Source organism: Mizuhopecten yessoensis, unplaced genomic scaffold, assembly GCF_002113885.1.
Source record: "Mizuhopecten yessoensis strain PY_sf001 unplaced genomic scaffold, ASM211388v2 scaffold11099, whole genome shotgun sequence".
In the NCBI taxonomy this organism is placed as follows: domain Eukaryota; kingdom Metazoa; phylum Mollusca; class Bivalvia; order Pectinida; family Pectinidae; genus Mizuhopecten; species Mizuhopecten yessoensis.
The window spans coordinates 130,616-156,850 of NW_018408879.1; the positions used below are offsets into that span (position 1 = coordinate 130,616).

General features: G+C 34.6%; 2 protein-coding genes across 4 annotated transcripts in view; one reads left to right on the top strand and one right to left on the bottom strand.

Moving 5' to 3' along the window:
* Positions 1–349: 349 nt before the first annotated feature.
* LOC110465696 lies at positions 350–6,692 on the bottom strand. The gene is made up of 6 exons (XM_021521687.1): positions 6,609–6,692; positions 5,911–6,026; positions 4,381–4,717; positions 2,667–2,849; positions 2,055–2,322; positions 350–1,006 (listed from the first exon to the last, which is right to left on the bottom strand). Exons 1-6 carry the CDS (start codon positions 6,619–6,621, stop codon positions 925–927), a joined length of 999 nt encoding a protein of 332 aa, XP_021377362.1. The 5' UTR covers positions 6,622–6,692; the 3' UTR covers positions 350–924.
* Positions 6,693–6,766: 74 nt separating this feature from the next.
* Positions 6,767–26,235, top strand: part of LOC110465694 (ATP-dependent RNA helicase HAS1-like) — a 49,016-nt gene continuing 29,547 nt past the window's right edge. Inside the window, exons 1-10 of one of the 3 annotated variants that reach the window (XM_021521684.1) lie at positions 6,767–6,909; positions 8,548–8,616; positions 9,852–9,983; positions 10,914–11,213; positions 13,416–13,575; positions 14,819–14,919; positions 15,365–15,564; positions 16,254–16,368; positions 16,873–17,012; positions 21,213–21,374. In XM_021521684.1, the coding sequence (XP_021377359.1) occupies positions 6,900–6,909; positions 8,548–8,616; positions 9,852–9,983; positions 10,914–11,213; positions 13,416–13,575; positions 14,819–14,919; positions 15,365–15,564; positions 16,254–16,368; positions 16,873–17,012; positions 21,213–21,374 (1,389 nt within the window). In that variant the 5' untranslated portion in view covers positions 6,767–6,899. Of the gene's footprint in view, positions 6,910–6,940; positions 7,168–8,547; positions 8,617–9,851; positions 9,984–10,913; positions 11,214–13,415; positions 13,576–14,818; positions 14,920–15,364; positions 15,565–16,253; positions 16,369–16,872; positions 17,013–21,212; positions 21,375–26,235 lie in introns of those variants that run through there. The other 2 variants (XM_021521685.1, XM_021521686.1) reach the window with 2 other exon arrangements.

Consider the following 26,235-nt stretch of genomic DNA (forward strand, 5'->3'; position numbering starts at 1 on the left):
TTGTGATAGCTGTGTGTATTTTCTCCTTTGTTTATTGTGATAGCTGTGTGTATTTTCTCCTTTGTTTGTTGTGATAGCTGTGTGTATTTTCTCCTTTGTTTATTGTGATAGCTGTGTGCATTTCCCCATTTTTTTGTGGTGGCCTCTGGGGTATATTTTCCCCTGTGTTTTTAATGGTCAACATCTTTATCTATGAAGAAATCTTTGATTTAGCATTTTAGGTTCATCAGAGGAAGAATTTTGACATTTTAGCCAATTTTCCTTCTAATGCAATCTCTCCCTAAACCCATAACTCCCTAAAAAAGACATAACCTATTATGAAAACATGATTAAAAATAAAACACTGTTACAATATGAAAATAATTAGCTTTATTTTCGACAGTAGTAACACATTTCATTGTAAGCATGTTTACAGGTCAGATGGTTCTTGTTGTTCTATCATGGCTGTTAACAATATTGTTCATTGAACTTTTATAAAAGGAATATTGCTGTGTTAACAATGACAGCTCCTGTGGTGTTTTTTTTTTTTTTTACAGAAAACAGATCATCAATTCAGCAGTTACAAAGCAATTAACCATGGAGAGCCTTAATGTATAACATCAGCCAACTGTACAGTTACAGTCCAACAACTTATCACAACAAGTGTATTGAACAAGATTGAATTTTAATCGATTAAAATTCCTTGTTGGTATCAAATTGACTGATTGTGAAATAGTCCGGTTTCCATGGATATACACTGTACATCGGTTAAACTTGGAGACAAACGCAAATCACTGGTAATCTCCCTTACTTTGCGTCCATTTATAATGTTCAACCTGCTTCTGTCATTGTGACAGTGTTTACATGGCTGCCTTCAGTTGGGTGTACCTACACATTCGGTCTATACAGACATTGGGGGTAGCTCAGAGCTATCATCTGTCAACATCATCTCTGGAACTGTAGTAACCCTGCGTCAACAAGTTTCTGGATTTTTTTCTTTTTGTCAACATCAGCTTCTTGGAGGAACCTGAAGAACATAATACATTTGTACTAATATTTAACAAGAGTACCATGGGGCGGAAAAATATACGCCCGTTGAATGCCATAAAGTGTTATATACTTTCTTACATTGAAATAAGATCTGCATCATTCTAAGAGTGGTTAGCTGATATATGCTATAAAAAAAGCAGGAGAAAATCTCCGTACAAAAAAATCAAATACTGAAATGAACAGAGGGCAATAACTTTTGGAAAAGTCATCGAATCAATTTTTTTTTATGTGAGACACAACTTCATATCATGATTATAATGTATACCAAGATTCAAAGAGATACTTTGAAAAATGTAGGGGGAGATTGCCCGACAATAAACAAATACTGAAATAAACAAAGGGCAATAACTTTTGCAAAAATTGTTGAATCAAAATTCTTTTCAAGGAAACAAAACAACATATCATGATTATTTAGCCTACTAAGTTTAAAAGAAATCCGTCAAAAAATGTAGAAGGAGATCTACGGACAAAAAATAAAATACTGAAATGAACAAAGGGCAATTACTTTTGGAAAAATTGTTGAATCAAAATTCTTTTCAGGGAGACACAACTTTATATCATGATTATAATGTATACCGAGTTTCAAAAAGATCGGTCGAAAAATGTAGGAGGTGATTGCCAGACAAACAAAAGTTTACGATGGACAGACGGACAACCCCATACCATAATACTTATAAAAACAGAAACAAGTATCTGGACAGTCAACAGTGGTACTCCTTCATCAATCACACTTGATTGGGATTAATTTTTGGATCTAAAGGTCAAATGTTCACATCACGTTTTACTATAAAATGAAAACTGAAAGTTCTGTTCCCCAATGCCCCAGTCAAACTCATACTTCTATTATAACAGGGCTTCCTCTGCCAAAGCACTTGATTTGTAAATAACACAATGTTACCCTGTTTCACTAATGTGAGTATACATCCTGGAAAATCCTAGCTAGAACATTGTGAAAATAAAAATTGATTTAACTACATTTTACTCAGTTAAGACATTATTAATAAATGTAATGACAAATTGATTACCTTTGTCCAGAAACTGGATCAGTCCGCATTTTCTCAAACAATTTTTGTATCCATTGATCCATCATGATGTCCCGTATTTCTGGGTTGGATAATATATCTTGCATTTTCCTTTCGTCTTCAGCAGTTGGTTGATTGGGGTTGGTAGAACTCCTGACTGACAGGTCAGCTCCGCCCCCTGGTGTTTTGGTGTGGAGCTCCTGGACCTTAGGTGGGGGGATTGGTGCACCAGCACCAGGTGAGTTTTCACCCATCTTACCAAAATGATCTCCTTAAATATTATTATTGAAACACGCATAAAATAAATCTGTTATTATTAGTGGATATTAATTTTCACTGTTGTTTTTCCTGTTAATATTCTTGGGTATCGATTTTCACTGTTGTATTTACATCAAGGTAAAGTGCATGTATACTTAAACTTAAAGGTTTTCATGTTATTTAAAATACATACCCTTTATACAGTGAACACACAGATGTACACACCACATACTGTGATATTACTATGTTAGGTATAAGGAAATAAATAGTTTATAGTTTTACCAAACACATTAACATGATTTGTACCTAGTTATATGCTATGTAAATATAGTGAAATGAATACAAAGGTATGCATACCCATTATTCCACAGAAGTCTTGAAATGTCTCCTGGAATTCCGGATTGTTCTGGTATTTGAGGGCCGCAGCTTGAGGGTTGGTCTGGAACTCTGTGAGGGCACGGGCAAAGGTTGGATCCTGAAGGCGGCGGGCAAGGCGTTCATTTTTCTGTACATTCTCCAGTAATTCATCTGTCACCCACTCTGTAAAGGACAATACTTGCGTTAAACAACTGTCTCTCTGTAAAAAACATCTAGATGTTTTCTTACAAGCTGTGCTATCAAACGTGGTTAAACATGATAGATATTTGAATTGTGGTTACAAATTGCAAAAGTAAACATACAGTCATCTTTAAGGTGCAGAAATATTTATTCAGAAGACTGCAGATTTGATTCAAAGAGCTCTATTAAATGACCGGATATTACCATCAGAGAAATAACTGTTTCATCCATAGTGTCTTTACCAATCAGAAGACTGGTTATTTTGTTCGGGTAGGGAAATAACAATCAAAATATGGTCTTACCTTTGCTACCCGTAAGACTAGGTTTCACTCAGAACATATAGCATTAACTCTAAGCATTTTTTATTTTACATCTGCTATGCAGATAACTAGATATTTGACTCACAGCCTATTACGGTAAACATTATGGTACCTTTAATTTGTTTCCAAGAAGACTGGATGTTTAAATCAAAGATAATTACAAGTAAAGATGATACTGTAATGTGCCAGCAGTCAGCCATATCTAGCCACTGCCCAACCTCAGTGTTAAGTGAGTCCCAGTGTTATACTGCATCACTAGACAAACCTCAGTGTCAAGTGAGTCCAAGTGTTACACTGCATAACTAGACCAACCTCAGTGTCAACTGAGTCCCAGTATTATACTGCATCACTAGACAAACCTCAGAGTCAAGTGAGTCCCAGTGTTACACTGCATCACTAGACCAACCTCAGTGTCAAGTGAGTCTCAGTGTTATACTGCATCACTAGACAAACCTCAGGGTCAAGTGAGTCCCAGTGTTATACTGCCTCACTAGACAAACCTCAGTGTTAAGTGAGTCCCAGTGTTACACTGCATCACTAGACAGACCTCAGTGTCAAGTGAGTCCCAGTATTATCCTGCATCAATAGACAAACCTCAGTGTTAAGTGAGTCCAAGTGTTACACTGCATCACTAGACAAACCTCAGCGTCAAGTAAGTCCCAGTGTTATACTGCACCACTAGACAAACCTCAGTGTCAAGTGAGTCCCAGTGTTATACTGAATCACTATGAAATTACCATAGCTTGCAAGTAAAGCAGTATTTCCCTTCTTATTCTTCGGCTCCTAAACTATTCCCCCCTCCAAAAAGTCTTGTCCCAAGACATGGCGTACCGAAACCCATGGGTCCTCCCTGTGTACCAGTAAACAGTAAACATGTTGTTTAAATGACCAGTAATTACCATCAAAGACTAATCTATTGCATACAACTCCCATGGGTCCTCCCTGTGTACCAGTAAACAGTAAACATATTGTTTAAATGACCAGTAATTACCATCAAAGACAAATCTATTGCATACAACCTTTGTTACTGGAAGTTTGAGTCACAAACTATAACAGTAAACATGATGATACCTTTGTTGTCCAGGAGACTGGAGGTCTGACTCACAGACTATACCAGTAAACATGGTGTTACCTTTGTTGTCCAGAAGACTAGAGGTCTGACTCACAAACTATACCAGTAAACATTGTGTTACCTTTGTTGTCCAGGAGACTGGAGGTCTGTTTCATAGCCTGCTCTACCTCTGGAAATTTGAACTGTGATGATGTCTCCTGTTCGTCCTTTTTTATAAATGTTAAATCATCTGAGTCTTTTTTTGTTTGTTTCTTGTTCACAATTTCACTTTTTTTAGGTTTGGACTTGGATGAATTTCCTCCGAAAAGAAAGCCTTTTTTCATTCCACCAAATCCTCCGTTATTGTCTCCCCCTGATTTAGCTGTAGGCATGGTCTCTTCTTTCTTTACTGTTTTTGTTGTCGTTTTGTCACTGTGTGTTTTTGTGTGATCATCTTTTATATTCACTTTTGTTCCATTCTGACAAAATAAAACAGACTTTTTAGTAATTTCCTGCTCAATATTGACTAAAAAATCATTTCTGAATTTTATTTTAAACATTATAAATTTAATATCAATGAAAAGCTTATTAATGTTTAGATAATCAATCTGAATTTATATGTGTATAAGCTTATATCACAACCTGATTAAAATCATAATCTATGTTCACTACGTATAACGTGATTATCAATGGTATCATTGCATGAATACTACAATAATATGCTAAGAAGTCTAAGGTCTTAAAAATAATGTTGAATTACAGCCTAGCTAAAGAAACAGAGCCATTTAGTCTTACAAGGATGTCAGTTCTTTTTCATTTGTACATTCAGTTTTTTTTAACATTTGTACAACTCTTTAAAACATCATTATTTTAATCCTCTATTAGCTTTGATGATCTTTCTTATTTTAATTTTTGTTTCTTCAAAAACCCAAAATTTGTAAGTATAAGTGACATTGATTTCTCAAAGTTGTTAAAAAAAATGTAGTGGTAAATCTATATCTTGATCAGTAAAAAAACCCAAAAAAACCAACAACATTGAAATAGCAAATATTTCCAGATTAACTTTGACTTATCTTTGTAATAATACACGAAAACATTGATGTTGACAGCCCTGTTACCTAACAACACAGTCCATATTGATGACAATTTTATAAATTCTATGATAACTAAATATATTTTAAGTACAGTAAAAAAAACTACTGATGGTTTGAGCAGTTTCAAAATAACATAATTTGTTTTGTATGGTTTAACAACTATCTTGCATCGCACAAAAAGGATGATTTTGGAAAATTTATATATTTTTTGCAATGATTATCGGAAAATACAAGAAAAATGTATATGGAAGAGGCTTTTATGTGGCCCTATATTTGCCGAAAAACAAATCACTGTTATGTTGCATGTTTTTGACTATTTCATAAATCTACAATGTACTGTCATTTAAGTGAAATACATCACATCAAATTTGTACATGCAGACAATTGTTTGACAATCATGGGTTCAATCTGTCAACACCACAACCATAAAACAATCAAAACACTGACAATAGTGTTCTCACCAATAATAAGTAAAACATATTCAAGTACTGGCAGCAATATATTCACAACCCATTCTGTTGAACATGTCTACATTGAAGTGATGCTACGGCACTAGGAAAAGAGTTGGTAAGACATACCTGCTCTATGTGATGATGTGATGTCCCGTTTGTTGGCATGCCTTTCTTTTTATGTTCTCTCAGTTGCTCAACCTGTTGCAACATTTCTGACATATCCTCCAATGGAGGGACATCGTCTAAAATACAATCATTTTCATCAAAATTCATAATACTTTAATATAATTTTCAAACTTAATTCTACAATCCAGTAAATTTTACCATCTGCCATCTTAAGCGAAATGAAGGTTGTGCAGATTTTAGGAACACAGAAGATATATGGGGAGTATATACATGTATAATATGCCCCCCCCCCCTAAAAAAATTAACATGCACTGCCCATACTGCACTAACGTCTTCAAATATTTTGTGCACAATATTTGTTTATTGTCTACTGAAATAAGGATGTGAATATGAAATATGTTTCAATGAAAGACATTCCGTATTTTTAATGCAATTGCTCCCAAACAGTGCACGTTCTTTCAAACCCTTAGACAAAGAGTGCAGATGATCAATTTTAACCTGTTGACTGTCTACACATTACTACGTCACTAGAGCTGATGAGTCGTGCAACGATCGCATTAGTGTTTTCTTATTTGTAATGATAGTGTAAACGTGTAATGTTCGATAAGTTATCGATACAAAACATCAACTAGCATTTATCGTGAAACTAAGAGTGGTTTAGAAAACAAATATATACAATAGCGTCATTAGAAACACACCTGCTTCGGCCATGTTTTTAGTGGAATGTAAATGATCTTTAAAATGTTTGTATCGCACGAGTAGAGATTCACTCACAATGAAATCAATATTCAAGCGTCACCAGAACTGTGTATAATGTCGTTATTTCGGACTCTTTTATATAAGTTTCGTTTACATAGTATATTGATTTTATACAATAACCTAAGTAAAATCAATCAAAATGAAATGTATGCAAATAACAACTGATTAAATACTAACTCGGTGCAAACGTGTAACGACAGTAGTTTGCTTTTTGGTATTCAAAATCCAACATGGCTTCCGGTGAGTTAAAAATCTTGCACGTGGTGTAGCATGCTGTTTTATTTACATTTGTTCTAGATTAGAGATTAGAACAATGATATTTAACAATGATTGAAGAAACAACAAAGTCTGAATCCAGAGAGTTTTCATACAATATCATTGTTATACTGTCCAAAATTAGCTGAAAATGCAAGACGATCTACAGCTGATTGCTGTATATATTGTGTATTGTGTCCTGATCAGTTGACACGATGTGCTAGGTAGCAAGCATATTTCAGGGTATTGATCAAAATTATCTGATGTAAATTTTATATATCATACTATATACTCTTGTTCCTCGTTCTGGCCACACTCGCATACGCTTGCATGGATTACAAGGGTGCGTTTCTAACAGTCTAATTAGAGACACGAGTCCAATTTAGAACATATTTATAGAAGATAAAGCACCTTAAACACGACAGTAAGGAACGATATTGCAATAATCAACAAGCATATTTATAATCGGAAAACAACTACATTTCTGTTTTTACAATGACTTCTTCAATAATGAATGAACTATTTATGTTATTTAATAATTGAAGATGATCATGAGCTACACTTTGTAGTTATTTCACACTTCAAGAATGTCAGTTGTCCATAGCTGGACTAGATAAATTGTGACACTGCATTTTTGATGCATGGCGATGCTATATCAATCTGAGGTAAAGTTAGAAATGAAACCATGTGCTAACAGTTGTTTTAGAATAATGATTTTGTTGGTCAAATGGTGTCATGTAAATCGTTTCAAGTACTGTATTCAAATTTAAGACATTTCGTAACCTGGTACTATTTTGTTGGTAAGCTGAAAATTGCTGGGAAATCTTTTTAAAAAATATAAGAATTTATATAAATCAGCAACACACAAAAAGTGTGAGGTTGAGACATTATTCTAAGCGCGATAAATATTTATAAATTTGCATCATGCTATTTTACTGAATAATACGACAACAACTTTTGAACATGCAAGTAAGAAAGCTAGCTAGTACACAAACATCCTTATCTCTGCAGTTTGACAGCCAGAGACACTTAAACAGTTACACCAAACACCATTCAGAATCCAAAGACAAATACAAACACTTAAATAGATTTAATTCTTTTCACACCATATCACAATGAATCTACTTGCCAAAACTATCATACAAAGCACAACATTTTCTGAATCTAGAACTGAAGCTAGATAAATTAAGGTTCTAATCCCAAATTTTACATAGGTGACACCTTCATGATAAGTTTTTTCTGTAAATTTTATGTTCATGAGGTGTCAAGATAACGTAAGTCCGCCAAAGAAACAAAACAAATTGATTGGCTGTGGTTTGTAGTACCAAACACGTATCATATTGTAGCGCCCCATGATAGGAACATCAAAATGTGTGATACATAAGTGTTCTCTATGGGACATGTGTAAGATTAGAGGTAGGATATATATATATATATATAAAGTGACTTCTATTTCGATGATGAATTTTTAATTGTTTAGTTCATGGTTTATTCTACTATTTGTTTAAAAGCTTAAATGTTCTAAGATTAACACAGTTGTGTTAAGTGTGTTAAGTGTTTGATGTTTTAAATCAGGATCATTAAGTATTATAGAATTGCAATTGTTTCCTTGTTATTTTGCAGAAGTGAAGAAGTTGAATATGCTGAAAAAGAAACAGAAAATGAAAACTAAAAAGTTAAAAACACCACAAGGTAAACGTATTGGGATTTATTGATCTGTTAGTTACTTTGCTATTATCTCTCATAGGTGTAAGACATCAATGGAAAGCCTGTGGCTTGTAATGATGTTATTTATCTGCATTTTGTTAATTGATTGGTTTTTATCCTCCTAAAGGCTAGTGATGTATATATTTAAACCACTTCCATATATATTTTATGCTCCTATATACTAACCTGCCACAATCACTACATTTGTAACTCTGTATTGTGCAATTTTTTCTCGCCTTGCTCCCCAAAATTTGGAACGACAAGCAAAAACACATACAGAAATAGAATGTCATAATGTGGCTATGGGTCTCAAAAAGCAGTGTTTCTAAGACATTGCTTGGAACATACCCATTAAGGAGCATTACAGAAATCAATGCAGTTAAAAATAAAACCTGCATGTCTAGCTCTTCTAGGAAAATGTCAGCTTGATCAAAGGGAGGTGACTTGCAAGTTTCAACATGTGATCATTCTATTTGTGTTGGACTATTCAGGGATTAATTTAGTTTAATTTGAAGCTTTAGATACCATCCCTAGATATAATGTATTATTTTCTTCATTTTCCAATTTTAAATAGGATTCATAACCAGTCAGAAATGCCTTGTGCTTATTGATCATGCCAATTCATTGTTCAGTTTATTTACAGGGATTTAAATATGTGCCCTTGATATTTAAATATTTCTGTGAATTAAAGGCAATCAGTATTTCTTTATCGCACTTCCATCTTAAGTCACTACATCAGAGGATAAGTGATATGAGGTTTTATTTATTTTTTTGAAAAATTCGTCTTTTTGGTGTTGTGATTTGAAAGAATTCATCCTTGCTCTAACAACTAGCAGACAAGAGATTTAAAAACTATATACACATATTCTTCAATATCCAACACCAGTAAATGAAACTGTTTTAGACCTCAATAACATTTGGTGTCAAATACATGCACAGTGTCAGCCAAGGATATCAATATGGGATTTCAGTGTTGTATTACCTTGAAAAGTCCTGATCAATACAGACCAGTAAATGGTATAGGACTGTTAAATACTAATTCCAAACATGTACTATGGTTCTGGCCTTAAAAGTGTTATATGACAAAGAAAATCCTTTGATTTGAAACATTTCCTAGGCTTAGACTGTATGTACTTACCCCAATTGCAAATACCTTAAGGAAACCTTGATTATTTTGCCACTACACACTATTGATTAATGATTCTTATTTCCTGATTTAGTGTTGACAGCTGCTGTCGAGGAGGAAGATCCAGTTGATAGCGACATGGAAGACATAGAATCTGCAGAGGACATCCCTCAGGTTCAGCAAAAACTGCAAAAGAAAAAGAAGAAAATGAAAGTTATAAATGGAAGTGAGTGATTCCTAAGTACACGAAGCATCGCTAGACATTAGATCTGGGGCTATAGCTGTTTTAGGTACAAAATATCAGCCCCAGGCACTTAGAACTTAAAACCATGACATTTCCTCTCAAATTAGTTGACATGTTGCAACCAAATTGCATCCTTAGCTCATGGGATCAAAAGGGATACCAATAGAGAAGCTGACTTTCTGTTGGGCTGAAAGGTGGGGTACGTTACGCATGAATTTTGAGCCGCTACGCATCACCATTTTACCGTTACGCATGCATTTGACCGTAACACATCAACTGACAAGTTCTTACAAATCATGATAGTAGGTATTAAAAAAATTAATGATAAAGAAAAAGAAAAGGGCAAGAAATTGAGCAATAATAATGTAATGTCATGATTAAAGTAATGCTATTTATTTAGAACTAACTACATGTATATAAATTATTATTTCTTTTTACTCCTGTTAAGTTTTCTTTCTCAAAGTGGCTTTGCGCTCGATTGATAGGTTGCGACGCGGAAATGGTTCCCAGCGCCGTGCTGTGATGGAAGGGTTAAAACAAAGATGCCAAAGTGCATACAAAAACTCTGGGGAGAACACTGGCGGAAAGGTGGGGTAAAATGGGTAACATTAGCTGTTATCCATGAAGTGATATATTCTCCCGGAACAGAAAAGTGGAATCAGACATTTGGTACTGAGATGGCTATATTTTCTTAATACTTGAGTCATTAAAAAAACCAGATACATGTTTCCAAATTGTGAGAGTTTATTATGATTTCTATCCAGTCCCTTGAATTTGCTCTTGGATATAATCTACCTCCTGAACAGCATAGATTATACTGATAACAAATTCCCTAGCTTGTATATAAATCATCAGTCATCAATCATTAGGAATGTTGTGTATATATCAGTTTTTACATTTCTTCTGTTACAGTGGACCACTCAAAAGCTGTATCATCAGCAGACAGCAGAACAACATCCACAGCAATGACAGATGAAACAACAAAGACAAAGAAGAAAAAGAAACGGAAATTAGAAGAAACAGGCGAAATTCCTGCTAAGAAAAGTAAACAGGATTTGAAAGAACATGAAAGTGAAGAAAATAAAGACGCTTCAAGTGATGACGATGATGCTGAAAATATAGAAGACGATTGTGAGGATATTGTAGATGATTCAGATGAGAATGATGGTGATGAGGAACCTGAAGAAGTCAGCAATGATATTGAATCCAAATGTAAGATCAACACTGATATGTTACTAGATGTCAATAAAAGCTCCCAAAAGTTGTAATATAACCTGGGACTCGATCTTTTCAAAATTTTGGCTCATTGGTGCCTAACCATGAATGTTTTGAAAAGTTTGGTGTTCTATATGTGCATGTATACAAGAATGGTAATACCGAATATTCAGTGATTAGGCTTGCCTTTCTGATTATGGAGGCATTTTGGCTCTATACCAAAACAATATGGGGCATTTTGTGTGTAAAAGTGGGACAATTTACAAGGCTAATACAATTAATTACCTGTAACTGAGCAAGATCCGGGTTATCTCAGTTGAGGGCTAAGATTCTGGCCTCAAATAAAAATGGCCCCTACACTACTAAAGCTGCATTTGAAAGCTTCTGCATAAAAATGTAGTCCATCCTTACAAAGAAAACAATGTATTTCACAGTGTAGATTATATTTCATCTACAACAACAGATATCTAACAACATCAAAACAACACATATAACAACAAAACATTTATATAAATAACTTGTTTTGTCAGTTCACACAGCAGCAATAATGCTACAACATGAGAATAAGAATATTTATAAAGCATATTGTCAATTTCAAGCCATTAAATGTCGATGAATACACCGCAGTGTAGAAATTCCTTGAAATGTCACATAAAGGTACCAGACAGATTGGGAGGGAATACAAATCTAGCATGGGGCATGGTGCAGGTATTTATGTCCTGAGGTGTGAGAAAAAAAAGTTATGTTTTAATTTAAAGGTAACATTTAATTAAGCTTCAATTTAAGTTATGACACTACAGACTTACAATAATATAACTCTGTGATAATTCTGATACATTTACCATACCAAAATCAAATGACCACCATTTCTCCCACCCTTCACAGGTGTGTTTCCTGTTTTAGCCGTAAAAGATCAGCTTGTCACTCCTTAGGGGGTGATAATTTTGTGCCGTTTAGCACATGTTCAATTGTGACATCATTAAAATGTGTCGCCAGTAATTGTGACGTCATCAAAAGTGAATGGCGATATTCATACCCCATATGTGTTTTCGTTTATAATCATGGCAGAGTACTGTCGGTGGAGTTGTGACTGAAATAATAAGATCGGAGAAAAATAATCACCCCCTGGTGAAACAGAGAAATCTCCAACCCTGGGGTTGATTATTTTGGTTGTCTAACTCTCGGAGGAGCCGAGGGTTAGACAACCAAAAAACATCATCCCGAGGGTTAGAGATTTCTCTGTCACACCCTCAAGGTAGGGGAAGATTCTATTAGTCCGTAGTCCGAGTTCCGACTTCTCCATTATTAGGCTATTAGGTTTGCATTTGTGTTTGAAACTATATATTTACAACCTGTGTCCAATTAATGAGAATCTATCCATTAATGTGAATCACCCCATTAATGTGAATCACTCCATAGTTGTTTGTGAAGAAAATCCATAAAGACATAATTGTTTATTCATCTTCTGTTTATTGAATTCTTTTCTAAATTAATCAGATTTATCCAGTCTATTTAACTGATTTGGCTGGATCGAGTGACAAACAACCACATCGCATTCAGTTTCGCTTTTAATTTTCTTAGAATCGTAAAAGCAACATGTGTATTGAAATATTGTGGGTCATTAAATAGTTGTGTTTTACAAACTGTCATTATGGCCTGATGGGGCTCTCCTTGTTGCTCTGTTCTTGGAAATTGGACTGTCAAATACATCTATATTAAGAAGCTTTCCATGTTACGTGATGAAATATTTGGGCGCTTTCGATTAGACTTGCCTCTTTCCACTTGTGTCGCACAGTGTATTGAAATTCAGTGATTAAGGGCCATTCATATGCAATGCATTTCTGCCACATAGAAGCTGGAAATAAGGGCCAAATATACATATTTTCTTTGGAATACCGCAAGTGCACATCCAAAAATGATCACTATGTTTTGCTAAGTTGATGGGTTCAATTAAAAGAATATATGCATTGGTAATATTTACCGGTAGATAAAAAGATAAGGGAGATATAGAATAATGCTAAGTATATTCGCAAGGGCAATGCACGCTTAAGGTAACATATAGCCTTGAGAAGGCCAAATTGTATATTATTTTGATAATAAAAAAACTTGTTGTATTCATACAATGGTCAGAACAGGAAATGAACATGTTACCAGAGGTATCTTATAAGTGATGTGAATGTTCTGCTTGCTGTGTTTCAGTGCCTGGATCAGGTTTAGGAGCTGGTATCCTGTCAGATTCATCATTCAAATCTCTCGAGGGCAAAGTGTCTGAGCAGACCATGAAAGGAATAGAAGATATGGGTTTTACTCATATGACAGAAATACAGGCTCAGTCCATACCCCACCTCCTGGAGGGCAGGTAAAGTTTTACACTTGACAGAAATACATACTCAGTCCATACCCTACCTCCTGTAGGACAAGACAAGCTTTACACATGACAGAAATACAGTCTCAGTCCATACCCTACCTCCTGTAGGGCAAGACAAGCTTAACACATGACAGAAATACATACTCGGTCCATACCCTCCCTCCTGTAGGGCAAGACAAGCTTAACACATGACAGAAATACATACTCAGTCCATACCCTCCCTCCTGTAGGACAAGACAAGCTTTACACATGACAGAAATATATACTCGGTCCATACCCTACCTCCTGTAGGGCAAGACAAGCTTAACACATGACAGAAATACATACTCGGTCCATACCCTACCTCCTGTAGGGCAAGACAAGCTTAACACATGACAGAAATACATACTCGGGCCATACCCTACCTCCTGTAGGGCAAGACCAGCTTTACACATGACAGAAATACAGACTCAGTCCATACCCTCCCTCCTGTAGGGCAAGACAAGCTTTACACATTCCAGAAATACATACTAAGTCCATAACCTACCTCCTGTAAGGCAAGACAAGCTTTACACATGACAGAAATACATACTCAGTCCATCCCCTACCTCCTGTAGGGCAAGACAAGCTTTACACATGACAGAAATACATACTCAGTTCATACCCTACATCCTGTAGGGCAAGACGAGCTTTACACAAGACAGAAATACATACTCAGTCCATACCCTACCTCCTGTAGGGCATCCTGTAGGGCAAGAAAAGCTTTACACATGACAGAAATACAGACTCATTTCGTAGTTCACATCCTGGGGATAAGTTCAAACTTTACCTATGACAGAAAATACAAATCCAGTTCAAAAATCTTCTCATGCTTCAGGGCAGGAAAAGGTTAAAAAATAAATTACAGAAATGCATACATGGTCCATATCTCACCTCCTGGTAAAGCTTTATGACAGAAATCAGTGTTTTCTGTGCCCAGGTAAATGGGGTCAATAGCGACCCCATTCCCAATATAAAATGGATTTGAAACAATGGCCAAAAATGGATATGACTTTTTGAGTCAATTATTTGCAAAGGTGATTTTCCATGAGATGCATTTGCTTCCTACTATGGCTATACAACATTATGTTTATCAATTTTAATCTGCTGTATTATGTTTGGAGAAAGTTGTACACATAAACAGTGTGCTTTCAAACCTATCACTATAACCTTGGATATAATATGTAAGTTAGCTAGAGTACTTGACATGTTTCAGAGATCTGATGGGAGCAGCAAAGACTGGCAGTGGCAAAACGTTAGCATTTCTTATCCCAGCCGTGGAACTTCTCAACAAGCTTCGCTTCCAACCCAGAAATGGTATGTATATTCCTGCTTCTTTAATACAAGTCCAACACAACTTGCAATTGTTTATGTATTAATAGTGGGATATTACTATATTTTATTGGGGATTATTTCTCATAGACTTTCAACTGTTTTATAAAGTTCAAATTCTTTGTATAAGTATGATTAAATTGAGCAGAGATGATTCCAATAGAATCAATTTTCAAGTTATTCTCTGATGATACACCTAACTTTGGTATTTGAAGTTAAGCCATACTATGCTATATTACATTAGATATGATTTAGGAAAATGGACATGGATTTGTGTTCACAAAATGCCAGGGAATAGGTCAGCTTAAAGTTTCTCCTGATATAAATATGTGAACCTTACCACCCAGATTTTATTTCAACTCTCCTCACTGCATATTCTAACCACTGTGTGAAACCCTCTTTGATGATCAAAACTCACTCTGTGCTACAGGTACAGGGTGTATAATTATCTCCCCTACACGTGAGCTGTGTATGCAGAGCTTTGGTGTGGTGAAAGAACTGCTGAAGCACCACTTCCATACATATGGCCTCATCATGGGAGGGACCAATAGGGCAGAGGAAGCTAAGAAGCTGTCACGGGGTGTGAACATGGTTGTAGCCACACCTGGACGACTCCTTGATCACTTACAGGTGAGAGTGAACCCAGGGTAGATTTCGTGACTGACCTCCGAACTCCATCTGATAAACAAATTACAAGAACCTCTGACTTACAGTACCTTAACTGACCTCAGATGTCTTACCTTTTTCTGTCATCTGCCTGACAGCTCTCAGCTCTGATTTTACTCTTACTGAGCTACTTTTATCTCAGAATGACCGCTTGACAGCCAATGCTTTAACTCTTGACAAATATTTTACTGACCCTGACTCATACTTTACTCACTCCTGAGTCACATTTTATAAACCTCTGACTCATACTTTACTCATTTTTGAGTCACATTTTGTAAACCTCTGACTCATACTTTACCCCCTCCTGAGTCACATTTTGTAAACCTCTGACTCATACTTTACTCACTCCTGAGTCACATTTTGTAAACCTCTGACTCATACTTTACTCACTCCTAAGTATTATACTACTCTGTCAAACTGACAAATGTATCAATTATTTATACTGTCCGATCTGAAGTCATATATATTTGTCATTATATAATGCATGGTTGACTTGCAACATCGTTTTGTGACAGTACCTTATATATTTCTGTAAATATAATTTATTATTTAATGTCGCGAGTATTTTTATTTTCTAAACATTCTTTTGAAAGTCCAAAAATTATTATGAAAAGGATGAATTTCTTATTCTGTTTGCCGTTTGTTATTTACAGAACACACCAAACTTCATGTACAAGAACCTACAGTGTCTCATAATTGATGAAGCGGACAGAATTTTAGATATTGGTTTTGAAGAAGAAATGAAACAGATCATCAAACTTTTACCAAGTAAGAACAACATTCAACAGTTTTACTGGAAGTTGTAATAACCTAGTGACTCAATCAGATCAATGCAATCCTGTATAACTAGCTGTCTCAACAATTTTAACTTGACATCTCTAGCTTAACCATTGATAATAAAATATTGGACATATTGACAAAACATAATACTTGTGGGGTTCAAATGTTTTAATATTCTTTTCCAATAATGTTACAGAAAGGAATTAATGAACTTATTTATCATGAACCTTTGTGTGGGAAGATATAAGCACTTTGCTTTATCATGAGATCTGTGTCAGATCAAATTCCTGTGGTGGAATTTGTTTTTGTGTAAAAAGATTAAAGATATTATTCTAACATATGTAACTATTTGCTACAAGTCTGAAACATGTTTAAAAAATTGGAGCATGTTCTTGTTTGTTGGAGATAGAACTCTACGACTCTCTACCCTAAAGAAATATTTATATAGATAGTGGATATTGAGCCTCATTTATTTTCAAATTAATTTTGCAGAGAAAAGACAGACCATGCTGTTCTCAGCGACTCAAACACGGAAGATTGAAGACCTGGCAAAAGTCTCCCTGAAGAAGGAACCATTGTATGTGGGTGTAGATGATAGTAAAGAGAAGGCTACAGTGGAAGGGCTGGAGCAGGTGGGTCATATAAAAGTTGTCTCCCTTCGCATGTTGATGCTTGTTGTCGATTTCATTTCGCTCATTTCAGAGAGAATTGATGATCAGAATTTAGAACTATAAGGATTTTACCTCTCCTAGTGTGAAGAGCCAAGTATATGATGAAATAATGTTTATCCATCAGCATTTTATCCATTTATAATACTTCTCTCCCAGAACATCTCCATGACTAAATTTTGATGGAGAATTCCTTTGCTGCAGTATAGTTTTTGAATTTCACAGTTGTAAAATTTCAGTTTCCAGAACTTATTTGTGGGGGTTTATTTTCACGAATCACAATTTCTGTAAGTCGATTTTGGAACACCTCACAAGTAGTTCCAAGTACTCATTAGGTTACAGTAAGTTTAATAAAGATTATAACATTTAATAAGATATGAATTGCTCAATAACGAAAATATATAGCCATCCGTGTAAAGAAAGAAAGACAAATAAAGAGGCTGTATATGTCACTCACTTGTCGTTTAGACATAGTCTGTCATACTGTGTTAGGCTACATTAATTTTACAAATATCATAATATAATGTTAATTGATAATGAAATTAAAAATCACAACATATTCAAGTTTGAATATCTTGTAAGATGGTCAGGATTCAGGAATCTGCTAAATGAGTTTCGCTTAATATTGCCATGCCGAAATCTGGTTTTACACACCCACTGAAACAAAACTTCCGCTAAAACATGGATGCCAAACATCGTCGGGGAAATATTAAATATGCGCATAAATGCCATTTCAGCCACAGGGTAACGGTACAGGTACCTAACTACAAGTTAAGAGTAGGTGAGGTTTCACTGTAAATAGCATTATGTCTGGTGGATTGTTGTCGTCATCTATATATATAAGCCTTGTGAACTTAGTTTGTTACAATCTGAGGTAGAGTTGGTGATTGAGAACCTATTACAATTTACATTAAACCTATATCCGGCACCATGCTGTTGGGAAAGTAGGCCATGGTCTTGATATTCACTGACACACGATGACATTCTGTTGTTAAAATCGGCAAGGATTTCTCAAATAATGTGTCAAGGTGACCGTAAATATTAATGAAATGCATGATTGAAGACATAATAGAGCTCTATGCCAAAAAGAAAAGGTGAGTGGGGACCATTGTAGACTTGAGTCAAATTTAAATAGCCATTAGCTAGCACCTACTGCACATGTTTTATTAGACTGCACAAAGAAATTAAAGACCAATCTATTGTTTGCAACTATAATCTGAGTTGTTGTGCTGGATGTGAAAAATCTTACCTGGATAGACGTGCTGTGCAATGATGACCGTGGGTGGTGTTATTAGTTGAAGCTATTGTCTAGATTCCTTACAGGGTGTATTTACCTGGGTTTTGATCTTTTGTTCAAACCAGATCAAATTGTTTTGTGGATTTATGGTGTTTTTTTTCAAATTTTAATACCAACGGTAGTTAATTTTATCTATGGATTTTTTTCAACACTACATGTATGTTTATACCTAGTAGCCTCAAAACAACTGGCATCACAGACATGTGAAACTTTGATGTTCTGGCCACAATCTAAAAAAAATGATGCATTTGCGAAATAAGCAATATTAAAACCCTCCTGAATTTTAAAAACTTTAACAGTTATTAAATGAAATAATTCTATGTTGAATAAATCGAGATTGTGTCCCTTTTGGACAAAGGAACAGGACAAGATAGGGTAGACAAATAGTTTGATACTTTTTAACTAAAACTAGATTTGAAGTTAAGAACCACTGCAGTTCAGTACAAGTAATATAATAGTCCTTGTCATGACATCCACTACAATATCCCAGACCTGTCTGTCAACTGCCTTTGTTTCCTTACACCTTACTTGACTTTACCTCACTTTTAGCCTCAGTGTTGAATGTCTATGGTTGAGTACCCACTGCTAGACATAAAGCTTTAAGTTACATTTACAAGTATACTATTAAAAGCTTTAAGATACTTTTACAGTAAACTATTAAAAGCTTTAAGATACTTTTACAAGTAAACTATTAAAAGCTTTAAGGTACTTAAGTTACATTTACAAGTATACTATTAAAAGCTTTAATTTACAAGTATACTATTAAAAGCTTTAAGTTACATTTACAAGACTACTATTTATGCTTTAAGTTACATTTATAAGTATACTATTAAAAGCTTTAAATTACATTTACAAGTATACTATTAAAAGCTTTAAGTTACATTTACAAGTATACTATTAGAATATTTAAGATACATTTACAAGTATACTATTAAAAGCTTTAAGATACTTTTACAAGACTACTATTTATGCTTTAAGTTACATTTATAAGTATACTATTAAAAGCTTTAAGTTACATTTACAAGTATACTATTAAAAGCTTCAAGTTACATTTACAAGTATAGTATTAAAATATTTAAGATACATTTACAAGTATACTATTAAAAGCTTTAAGATACTTTTACAGTAAACTATTAAAAGCTTTAAGATACTTTTACAAGTAAACAATTAAAAGCTTTAAGGTACTTAAGTTACATTTACAAGTATACTATTAAAAGCTTTAATTTACAAGTATACTATTAAAAGCTTTAAGTTACATTTACAGGTATACTATTAAAAGCTTTAAGTTACATTTACAAGACTACTATTTATGCTTTAAGTTACATTTATAAGTATTCTATTAAAAGCTTTAAGTTACATTTATAAGTATACTATTAAAAGCTTTAAGATACATTTACAAGTATACTATTAAAATATTTAAGATACATTTACAAGTATACTATTAAAAGCTTTAAGTTACATTTACAAGTATACTATTAAAAGCTTTAAGTTACATTTACAGGTATACTATTAAAAGCTTCAAGTTACATTTACAAGTATACTATTAACAGAGACCATCTGGACACAAAGAACAGTTTATTTTTTTAATTTTAGATACACTAAATACATACATACAGGTAGCATGCCTAAATGTTAAACCACAGGTATTTAGGTATTTTATATTTAGGTTTAAGTAGAGTTACCTCTCTTTGTACAATTATGTTGGTGTAGCCAACATGCTTTTTTCCACACATAGGAGGATATCGGGTTCTTTTCTTTAGGACAATATGACGAGTGTATATGGTTCCTTACCTACCCAAGATTTTTTTGGCCTTAATGCCATCTATTCAAGTTTTTATTGAGGTTCTGAAAGTTGAAAAATATTCCAGAAAATATATTTTCTGATTTATGATAAAATTGATGTACCAGGTACACAGTAATTTCAACCCTGTTAGCTTCTCTACTCCTGTAGTGGTTTAGGTCAACTCTGATCAATATAGCTAACACATCAGTGCCAGAATATGGTTAAAAGAAAGAAAGTTATTTGTTTAAAAAGAATAACAACTGTCCTACATTGTACCTATTGACTGTACTCAATTTTCAACTTGTAACATTAAACACACAATGTCATAATATTTTTTCTGCATAAGAAGTGCTTCGTGAGCATGTGACATGGGACAGGGTATTTCATGTTTCCATTTAACTTTAGTAGATCAGAACAGCTGAAGGGATTTTAAATGTGGTATGAACATAGCTGTAAACCCTCCCTCATTAGGAGGGAGACTCTCTCATTTTGACCAAATATTTACCAATATCCCCCGAAACTCCCTCATTCAAGTCCTAACTCACACAAACTCAAACTAATTTCTGTGGTCAAATGTTCTCTTAGTTACTGCAGGGTGTGTGTAATGATCATAACAGGTGTGTCTGAATCAAATGAATGCTTTTTGGAGTTATTTTGATACATACAATGGGAAAGATAAATTGAGCAAAGCAGTTTAAGTCACGCTTCACACACTTTCTCCCTCATTGGAAATGTGGAATGAGGGAGATCTCCCTCATTGGAGGTTTCAGAGGTTGACACCTATGTATGAAATATTTCTGGCCAACAGAATTTGATTGTGTATATTTTATGGTCAGTGAGAAACAGCCTACATTAAAACTAACAAAAACAAAACAAAAATTAATTAATTAATAAAAGAAGAAAAATAAACATATTTGTACACCAAACTAACTATAAACAATGCTGTCTCATGCTCCATTTAAATGGCTTAACTGGCATTAGCAATCACTTTGAGAATATAGAAAATAACGAAAACTGATAAGAATGTAATAATTTGGATACGAAAATTGCTGACTGAATATATTTTCACCTCCTTCTTTTTCAGGGATATGTAGTGTGCCCATCAGACAAAAGGTTTTTACTGCTGTTTACCTTTCTGAAAAAAAACCGAAAGAAGAAAATCATGGTGTTTTTTAGCTCCTGTATGTCCGTCAAATTTCATCACGAACTTCTCAACTATATAGACCTACCTGTGATGTGTATTCATGTAAGTATGATGACCTTAGTTAATTGTCAGAAGAACTTTTCCATGTTTGTACAGGTACTTCACATGAGTACACAGGGCTGTATAAACCCTTTGTATATATGCAGCATATTTCACATCACATCAGATCACATGGATACCCCAGTTAAGTCAAGAAACACCAAAATGTGAGACCAACACTGCTGAAACTACATTATATACCCATTCCTGACTTCTTAATGTTTGTTTTAACATTAAATGGTGCTTGATTGATATCTTGTATTAAAACATACAATATTATATAATGTCATATTATCCAAATCCCAAGATAGCCATGCACTGTCTGTCACTTCTGGTTGGCTGAGATTTAAATGCTGTTACTTCTGTTGGTAGAGTTTTGTTCATATTTGTTGGTAATGGTGCTTCGTTGTTAGTCTACATGGCAAAAAGAACATCTGAATCCCATTATTCATGGTGCCCTATTGCTTCAGACTGTCTTGAGATCACTTCTGTTCTGGTAGTCTGATTAAGTTCATACTTGGTGAGGAATGGTGCTTGTCAGATACATACATGTCTGATGCCTTTTATTACCCATATTTTAAAACGGTCACTGTGACTTAATTCTGCCTTCAGATTTTGTGTGTGTTTGCGGATTAAGGTGTGGATTTTAGATATATATATATATAATCAGGTATTCAGTGAGGCCCTTGCTGACCTGTCGGTATTTTAGTTTTTTTGACATTTAAAATAAATGAGATCAGCAAAAAAAAACCAAGCAATCTATGCAGGCCATGTTGATTTCATAAGGTGATTGAGTTGGTCTTCAATACAAATTCAAAAAACTGCAAAGCAGTTCATGCTGAATTTGTCTCAAGACCAACTCTGTTCAATACCCCTTTAAGATCAACCAAAGTAATGTTCCCAACCCATTAGTACATACCCAGAGCCTGTGTTTACAAGTTAGAAATAAAAACTTTCTTCATTCAATAATTTTACTATACAAAAATCAGTAAAGCTAGAGTCCTATCACTTTTTAATTTGTCATACCTGAATATTTTGATAAATACACCAAAATATTCTGCGTTATGGCAGTGTAGTACTGATGTGTAAAAATTACTCTCAAAGTCCATAGGCACAGGCAATATTAGTCTGGTCAATTACATGGGCAAATAGAACAGCCAACACTTGGTTTAAGTTTCATTGAATCAGACTTCGATAGAAATTGAAATATAAAACAAATAACAGAGATTTGCTCTCATTGAAGATAACGGAGATTTTTATTATGAAAGATAAGGAAATTAGCTTTGTGATATCGGGCTTATTTGACAATACATTACCATTAAGTATTATTTATTTATTTATTTATTGGAAATAAGATTACTGGTACATACCTCTAATCTTTCTTGTTTACTATATAGCAAGCCTATGCTCCTAGACTCCAGAACTTCATTAACATTTTTTTTTCATCGAGATATATAGGTTCCTTGTGATTTTGCCGTTTGGCGTGTAAATGTTATAAATATAGATCTTAACCAATTTGTATTGCTCTTGTTGGCTTAATTTGTGTTGCACGTTAAGATTTCAATGTTTCACTGTTGTCCCATAACAACTATTAGAAGTGTGAGGCTGATGGATTCAGTGGGAGATATGCAGGCCTCGAAACGAGCCGAAACACTCTGTGGATGAACAAATGTGTTGTTTGATGGTGTTACAATTAGTCAGGTTGTGCTTTTTTGGAAACTGAAGCTATTTACATTACAGAGCTAGTGTGTCGTTACAGGGTTGGTATAGATGTGAAACCCAGCCTCACCTTTTTGTTGGCTCCATCATCACTGGTCTACAACACCTTTCTACCATTTTCAGCTTCCCTTGGTTTAAGTAAAATGGCCAATGTGTGTAGAACATAACTTGGTAATCTGAGTCTTTCAGTTATAGCTTCTGTAGTTTGAATCTTTTGGTTGGAGGCTTTGGAAGTTTAAATGATATGGTTAGAAGCTGCAGTAACCTGATGTTGCTATGGTTGGAAAGGGAAGTAGTATATACTTGGCAACTCTCCCGATTTCGGAGGGAAACTCCCAATTTTGGACCCTAAAATTGAGCATTTTCAACCAGTGAATTTGCTAAACTATTCCTATATTTTAACATCTAATGATTTCATCTGAAAGAACAGCTCAAAAGATGCCATTGAAAAGTGTTGTTTTTCCCCTAGAGTGTGCATACACACATTTTATTAACACTTTTAATTCTGAGCATGTGTAATCTTTCCCATGGAAATTAAAAAAAGTATGATAAGCACTGCAGTTTTCAAACAGTGTAAATCTTTTCTTTTTTAATTGCAGTAGTTTGAATCTTACAGTTACTGCTGCAGTAGTTTTGACTCTTACAAATGGGGCCCTGGCTCCAAGAGATTAAATCTTAGTTTTGGACACCAAGATTTTCGTAATCTAACATTTTGGGTCTGCAGTTGAATAAACTAGAACTTTTCATTCGAGGGAGCTAGAGTAATGGAGTAGTTTCTATATAACGGTTCAAACTTGCATTAAGTGGTGCTGCAGCTTCAGTCCCATGGTGTGGGTATGCTTTAATTTCAATGATTTGGTATGGGGATGTTGTAGTTAAAATCTACCTATTGAACTTTTATCTTTCTGGTATTTTAATATCAAGATGGCAAATTACCAGCATCACACTGGAACCTAAATGTTTTAAATTGGTTTTCAATCATATTGACATTCACTGAAAATGTGAGACAAGTTCAATACCTAGAGAACTGCTTACCCATCTAGTATATATTTATATCATATACAATACAGATCAGACATATAATTGTTTTACTGAAAAAAGTTGTTAACAAAAATTATATCAGAGGGAGGGAAGTGACCACGTGATTACAATTTAAATAAGATTTGGTAAATATGGTATTGATTCCACTTCAAATTAACAGGTAATTGGTGAATATTGTGCTTTATAATTGCTGACAGCTAGAACAGAGTATAGTTTGATCATTGGAACTCCAGTGTGTAGATCTAGAGTACCATATGCATGTCAATAAATGTAGTTTGATCACAGTGAGACCTTCAGCAATGCTTTTAATAGTACCATACTTTATTAAATCAGAGTTCCAGGGCCAGGTAAAATGACATTTTGGGAGCATTTATTTGGATGCATCTTTCCTCAAACAAAATACCTGATGTTTTTTACTATTTTCCCACTATGTGGCAGAGACATTGAGGTATCGTAATCCCACTCCAAGGTGGAGTTGACAAGGTGGTACATTACTCTGAAAGCATTCATTGGTCAGTCTATTTATAGATAATGTTCTATGGGAGCTTGGTTTTCTCTCTAATAACACTTAATAATACAGTGCAGTGTTGGTGTCAGAATTTGCTGGAACTAACTGGGTAACTTCCAGAAATTATAAAATCTGGAACGGAACAAAATGTAGAACTTTACAATAAGAATTAAGTTACACTTTTTCAATCCCTGCCGGTTCATTTATTAGAGCAGGCATCCATATTATGTCAAATTTGGTTCATAGTAGTGTTTCCAACAACTTAATGAAATTATATAATTACCATAAATAATTTTAGGAATTATCATAGTAATGTCTTAACTCGGATCCCATGCCAGGTATCACTGTTCCGGGTGACATACGTAATTCTGCGGTAAAGGAGGCCTCTTAATTGTAAGTGGTAGTGCTGAGATTTACCTCACCGTCTGTACACTTCCTTAATTGATTTTAGATAGGGTTCTTAAAACCAGTAATATAAATAGTACGCAAGCATTTAATTAGATAGATGTTTGTTGCAGTGTTGTGCGAAGCTGCTGTAACTGTAATTGTGTTACTTTGTTAACGGAGGCAAGTTGTAACACTAATTACTTGTGTTCCGTTTGCTGATGTATTTACCTAAGGGCCAACAGCTCTTCACAAGTTACTGTTGTGCTCATATGATGGATGGCTTTAGGGTAAAGCAAACAGAATTTAATTTTTGGAATACCGGTACTTTTTGTTCCTGGATGTGATTACAACAGTAGAATCATCTCTCTTACTGCAGATGTAGAACCGTTTTGCTGTCAGTGTACAGCAACACTCCTACATATTCCCCAAGGAATATATAGTTTGTCATTTTCTTTATCAAAAGCAACACTTACAAAAATTGTAAACTATTTTCTAAATTTATGAACAACTATCATGAAATATAAAAAAAAAGCTGCTAATGAAATCATTAAGGAGGGGCAGTTTTCATTTTTCTGTTTGCCACCATTAAGACAGGGTCTTGAAGTTAATGTCCTGGAGCTGTGCCATTTGATATCACACAAACAGTTGTACTTCAAAGTGTAGTGCTGTTAAAATTAGGATGTTTCGGGCTGAAAATAGCACAGTAATATACAAACATAGTTAGCTATTAGTTGTCGAGGGGTATATTTCATGTGCCTACGTTTCTTGTGAAATTCATATGAAGGGGAAAGCTAATGACGTTGTTGATACTTAACAAAGAGCTTCAAGTGTGGAACGGTTTTTAGTAAGCTGTCCAGGAAGAAAATATCAATGGAAGTCTCTGTTAGGTGTTTTTTTAAATCACAACATTGTGTGCAAGTAGTCCCACAGATTTCAGTTGAATCTGTGATGAAAATCATGTCTTAAAATGAGAACACTGTCATAAATATTATGATAGTCAGGGTCTATTTTTAGCCCACCATCATCTGATGGTGGGCTATTCAAATCACCCTACGTCCGTGGTCGTTCGTCCGTCCGTAAACAGTTCTTGTTATCGCTATTTCTCAAGAAGTACCAGAGGGATCTTTCTCAAATTTTATATGTAGGTTCCCCTTGGTCCTAAGCTGTGCAGGGCAACTTTTGAGACTGATCGGATAAACAACATGGCCG